Raw genomic sequence first — 5726 nt, forward strand, 5'->3', positions numbered from 1 at the left:
TAATATTCATGAAAAAACTTTATTTTTTTTGTTTTCAATGTCAGGATACATTAATATAAGGGAGAAGGAATTGGGATATTAGATCATTAACTGAAAGCTAAGGGACTGAACGAGATAGAATCTAGATTGAAAGTTTAACAATTCTGGGTAAATCTCAATCGTGGATCGAAAAACTTCGGAATAACCGTTTTTTTGTTTTGAATTGTAACTATAGCGTTAAGGTTCTATCTCATGCACTCTCTTGGCTCTCAATTAATGATCTAATAGTTAATACAATAGCGATGTGCTTCATTCAGCAATAGCTATTGTATTATCACCAAATATGGTTTATTACATTAACCATCAAGTCTAACTAACATTCAATGATAATAGTCTACAGCCGATGTTATTGGATTTACGATTTGATGTTTCAAACGATTTACCCAAATAATATCATTGGTGTCGTAGACCTGATGATTAGTGCAACCACTAAGAACCCGAGTATGAAAACAATGGAATGTGTCGACATTGTTGAACATACTGTCAGGTTGCATAGTTTTTAAAGTTAATCGAGGTTAGTCGATTGTGAATTCCAATGATGATTGATGCCACCCATATTGATGTAGGCGATCCATGAATCACGACTGGAATTGAGTTTTTTTCCTTTGACTCAAATAGTATCTCTATCTGAGTATCGGCAGCTAAAGTTTTCTTAAGGAGTGTCCATAATAAATCGTGGGTTCCTTGTTTACAGTAGCGCACCAGGAAAGTTTTATTAATGTAGTTTGACTTTGTTTTTTTACTTGTATAAAGAGATGTCTCATTATTTAATAAAGACCAAATTAATGTTGGGATAGTAGTATCGATGAATTGATTAAGATTCAATTCATTATTTTTAACTCCAGGTAAGTTTGTCCATACACGTTTAGTTTCTTGTATCAGTTCAGCAATACAATTATCTACTGGTAAGCTTAGAACAGCACATGTATCATCTCGTATCAGCACTTTGTCGATTGTTGATGAAATTTCTAGCTTTTTATGTTTAGAAACTTTACCATAGGATATAAAGGTTTCAATAATATTTTTAAATTTATCTTTAATCTTACGAATAGCTAATGCTATCAATAGATGCTTCATTGTCAATTGATTATTTGTACCAATAGCTTTCGTGGTCGGCGTTTTTTCTGGTTTTTTTGTAGTAACTTCATATTTCATGTATTGTCGTAAGTAAAAACCACACTTGCCAATAAAAGGCAATCCAATACAACAAGTTTTCCTTTCTTTCACTTTCTGCTTAGACAAATAGTAAACGGCTGAAGCTGCAGCCATTCTATCGTCTTCAGATGTATTGATCAGTTTCGAATCGAAAAATTCATCCATTCTATTTACAAGCAATGAATTTATAACAGCTATCATTGAGTCTTCTTTATCTTTGCATCGACTCGACTCATTATGAAGTGAAGAAGAGGATTCATCGAGAATTCCAGAGAATAACTCAACTTCCGATTTGAGGCCATATATTTTCAACAGGTGATTTATGGTTGATTCATAAACAAATGAACTTTCCGTAGCGAATGGAATAAATTCCAGCATTCTTGGATGAAGTAAACGCTCGTCTATATCGGAGCTTGGTTCAAATTTTGCTGGCACATTTAAAAGCTTTGATGAGAGTTGATGTAAGTTAACCAAACGATAAATTTCACCACAAGCACTGGTTGAATAGTATGTTGGCTTAATTGACCATTTATCCATAAAATCACCAGCTTCCAAAGGTTTTTCATCGCCTTCAAGTGAATAATCAGCATTAAATCCATTCTTAGGAGCATCCAATGCTCCATTATATTTGCAACCCAATCTTCGGCATACAGGAGAGTCGTAACCCTTGCTATCAGCTAATGATAATTGTGCGTTTGCAATCATTCCAACCTGATCTGATCTTACACAATTTATATGGTGTTCAATCATGATCTCGTCACTTATTTTATCTTGAGTTTCAGCTTTAGGGTTCTCTGGATAGTTCATCGGAATTCGTTCTTGAATCCGGAGGAAATCGTCCATCCAAATGACACAATACTCATCTCCGTCTAAATCAGATCCGGCCATTTCGTCTTGATGAGGACGTTTACCATCTACTGGGAAAACTATACAATCTTTTATGGCATGTAGTTCTTTACAATCAACTGCAACCAATCTACGAACACCACCAAGATCACTTGTTGGAAATTTGGTAACAATTAATTCTCCTCTTAAAGGCTCAGTAAAATCAGAAGGCCAACAAAAGACTTGTCCTGCTTTAAGAACACCGGTTCCAAGACCATTTATACTGACAGGAAATTTGGTAGGTTGACAGATACCTTTTTCAAAATTAGTTAAAACCTTTGAAGACTTTGCTGTAGTATCACAAACTCCGAGCATTGTTCGAGCCTCAAACCACGGCAAAGGAATCCTTTGTTTAGTTTTCAAACTATCAAAAGCTTGACTCACGGCCAGATGTAAAATGCCTTGAAAGAACGAGTCGGTCGTGAAGCTAAAGTTACAGTTAGCAAAAGCGTCTAGGTTGACTACACGATTCAAATGTGTATATATCTTCATAGTCATCAAAGCAACTCGTTCATCGTAAAACGAAGAATTCAAATCGCGTAATGTTGAGGTGGTAAGATTTATGAAGAAATCGTTCCACAATCCGATCTGGTTTAGAACCATAATAAAAGGCTTGTTTAAATGAGCTCTTCTTGGCTCAGAGACTTTAACGATCCCAAGTCTATCTTTCTTGGTAAACATCTTCTGCATACTTTCGCGTATAACAATAGTCATTCCGATCAGGTCAGGATCGACGACCAGCATTCCTTTTGAGCCCATGAACCTTATTTGAAACGCTGATGGTATATAACTGTCATCATCTTTGCGCTCCAATACTTTTTGGGTAATCAAATCGTCATAGATATAGCGTGTAGCTTCCAGTGATAAGAAACCACATCCATCAGTGAAATTATAAGGCTTATTAGTGTTTGGATGAGAGCCTCCATAAATATCGCTGGTTAAATATATTTTTGTATACTCAGGCAGATCAACAAAAGCCATAACTTGGCTTAAACTGAGTCCAATTCTGGACATATATTTAGATACACTCTTTTCTTTCACAACACCAAGTGAACTTCGAATTGAGGCTGCAGTTCGATTTTGTGAGTCTTTCCCATATAAAATCATACCACCATCTTTAAGTTGTGATGGCGATGCACCAAAGTATTGATAGGTGCGACCAGCAACACAGAGTCCACTTTTCAGTATTCTGCCTTTCAACATGGAGGTTACACAGTCCACGTTTTCCTCATCATAACTTTTTCCTTTGTGTTGATTGAAGTTCTTGAATGTAGAACTCAAAGTTCCATAGTTTTCATCTCTATAGATGACACGTAAAACACAATTTGTTTCAGCTAAGTCAAGAAATTTGCACGTTCTTGTCATGACTGGTGGCATGAAAATAGTTCGGCTTGGAGTTAAAACAGCAGTCTTTACATACTTGATATGCTCAGTGTCTTTTTCAATATCTTGGATGTTGGCCCATTCCAGTTCAACTTTGTTCAGAAGATATTTGAAATGCTCGTATACATTGTATACTTTACCATTGACATAAGATTCATGAAGGTGATGGAGAGCTGTTTTGACTTGATCACTTTTTCCAGCAGCAATTTGTTTTTCAATAAATTCGTTAATAATCTTTTCTCCTTTATGGTTAACCTCAAGATCATCTTGATAGCTGTAGCTTAGTGATTTAATGCAAGCTAAAAGGTATTTGATTTTTTCAGGAAATTCCAAATCTGTAGATTCGTCAACCAAAAAATTGCTGTAACTTCTGATTCTTCCAAATGCAAGATCAAATTTTAAGTGACTACGCCAGAGGTACAAAGCCGATAAATAGGACGTATCCTGAGAAAACCAGGTTAATCTCAAAACATTACATTTACCAATTATATCCCGAGAAATAGGACCACAGGAACTCTTTCGTCTCCATTTGATTTGGTTTCTACCATTATTAAAACAGCTTTGACCACCAGCCACAAACATTTTTGGAGCATTGGATAGTTCGGCATAAAAATTGAAACCAAGGGGCTGTACATGATGAATGTTAACGCTTTTGATTGAGTCGCAATCATAACGAAACATCACTTTTTTCTCGATCCCGTTCTCATCAATCATAGTAAACATTAAATTTAGTTCATTTTTGTGAGAAACTAATTTAACATTTAAATCATCAATTCTTGGTCTTGGAGTATTGAAATGAGAGACAAAACAGTTACCATTAACGATGGTTCCAAATGCAAAGTTAGCTATATTGGAAGGCAGCTTAGGCTTTAAAGATGTAGAGCCAATAACTTGACGAAAATTAAAAGAATTTTCATCAAATTTCCAAAAATAACCATAAGATTCATCGGTTTGAGCTATCAGGGGCGATAAATTGCTGATTATATCTCCCAACTGGTTGGTCTTCAAATCAATTGTGCCTGTCCATACATTTGTTGAGGGCAATTCTCGAGGCTTATCGTACCAAGTTGATGAAAAATCACCTTCACTGTAACGATGTTTGTTACCGCAATGGTCAGTAATTTCCGCAGAAGAGACTTTAGAGTCGATAAAGATGGTTTTGATATAAACCAATACTCTCGCTATGTCGATTGCAAACAGCCTTTTCTTGCTGCTAACAATTTCCAATTCGAAAGACACTGAGTTTAACATTTGAGGTGGTATTTTGAACAAAGTTTTAATACAGATGTAACAGATTTAATTCCTGGAATGAGAAAGAAATATAATTTACAATTCTTTTTATACAAAATTGATAAAAAATCCAGCATATTCTGAGGCTGACGTATTTACGATATAATCTATTGAGGCCGAGCTCCAGAGATGTATCTAGAATATATTATGCTAAATATTTAGTTCAATTGTACATTAAAAGTGAATCATTTAGATCTGTTGGATGGATAAGATATCTATTTGGAATAAGACAGAATCTGTTTTAATTGTTAGAATGGTAACAATCAAAACCAAAAGATAAAAAAATGAAATCCCCTTAGCAATGATCCATCATTTTTCCTAGTAACAGTAAAATTGAATAAAATTTACTCTTGGTAACAATTGATTTATTTGCACAATTTGATTAAATCGCATAGACAGAATAATATAACTCTTTGAAAATGGCAATTCATTACTAAATAACCTTTGGTTTCTTTAATTTAATCTGTGCATCAAACACTGGGATAAATGATTTACAATCCCATAGTAATAAATTGATGCTTTTATCAACACTAGACTCATTATTGTATTTAATTACTCTTAATTACTGTGTTTTTAATCTATTTCCTGTTCTATGTAGGGATTATTTGCTCAGTTAATTTTTCTAAGAAGTACTGATTTGTTTGACATGAGGAATGATACGCTTATTAAGATTTGTTTTTTCGTATTAAAGCAAACAGCAATTTAGATATAATTTAAGTGAAACCAATTGAATTTACGTAACGGGCACTAGTTTCTAGCAAACATCCAACTGCTAATCAAGCTTTAAAAAACACTGCAACTATCACGGGAGAGTGTGCACTGAATACTAAAATTGTTAATTTAAATCGATTAAGCTTAAGAAAACAAAATTAGATTTACTTTGTTAATTTTGCCTAGTTCAATACCTAGTTAAATCAATTAATTTCAATAGTCAAAATATGCTGATTTTTCGCATTAACATTGGAAAATCCACA

The 5726-nt window shown here is 34.2% G+C and overlaps 1 protein-coding gene across 1 annotated transcript; it reads right to left on the reverse strand.

The window, feature by feature from the left end:
* On the reverse strand, window positions 1–4769 carry LOC149093257 (uncharacterized). Its single transcript, XM_089269698.1, has one exon. It carries the CDS (start codon window positions 4711–4713, stop codon window positions 523–525), a length of 4191 nt encoding a protein of 1396 aa, XP_089125824.1. The 5' UTR covers window positions 4714–4769; the 3' UTR covers window positions 1–522.
* Between the last annotated feature and the right edge of the window lie 957 nt (window positions 4770–5726).

This window comes from Tetranychus urticae, chromosome 3 (assembly GCF_039701765.1).
Source record: "Tetranychus urticae isolate SD_2017Ah chromosome 3, NJAU_TeUrti_SD_1.0, whole genome shotgun sequence".
In the NCBI taxonomy this organism is placed as follows: Eukaryota; Metazoa; Arthropoda; class Arachnida; order Trombidiformes; family Tetranychidae; genus Tetranychus; species Tetranychus urticae.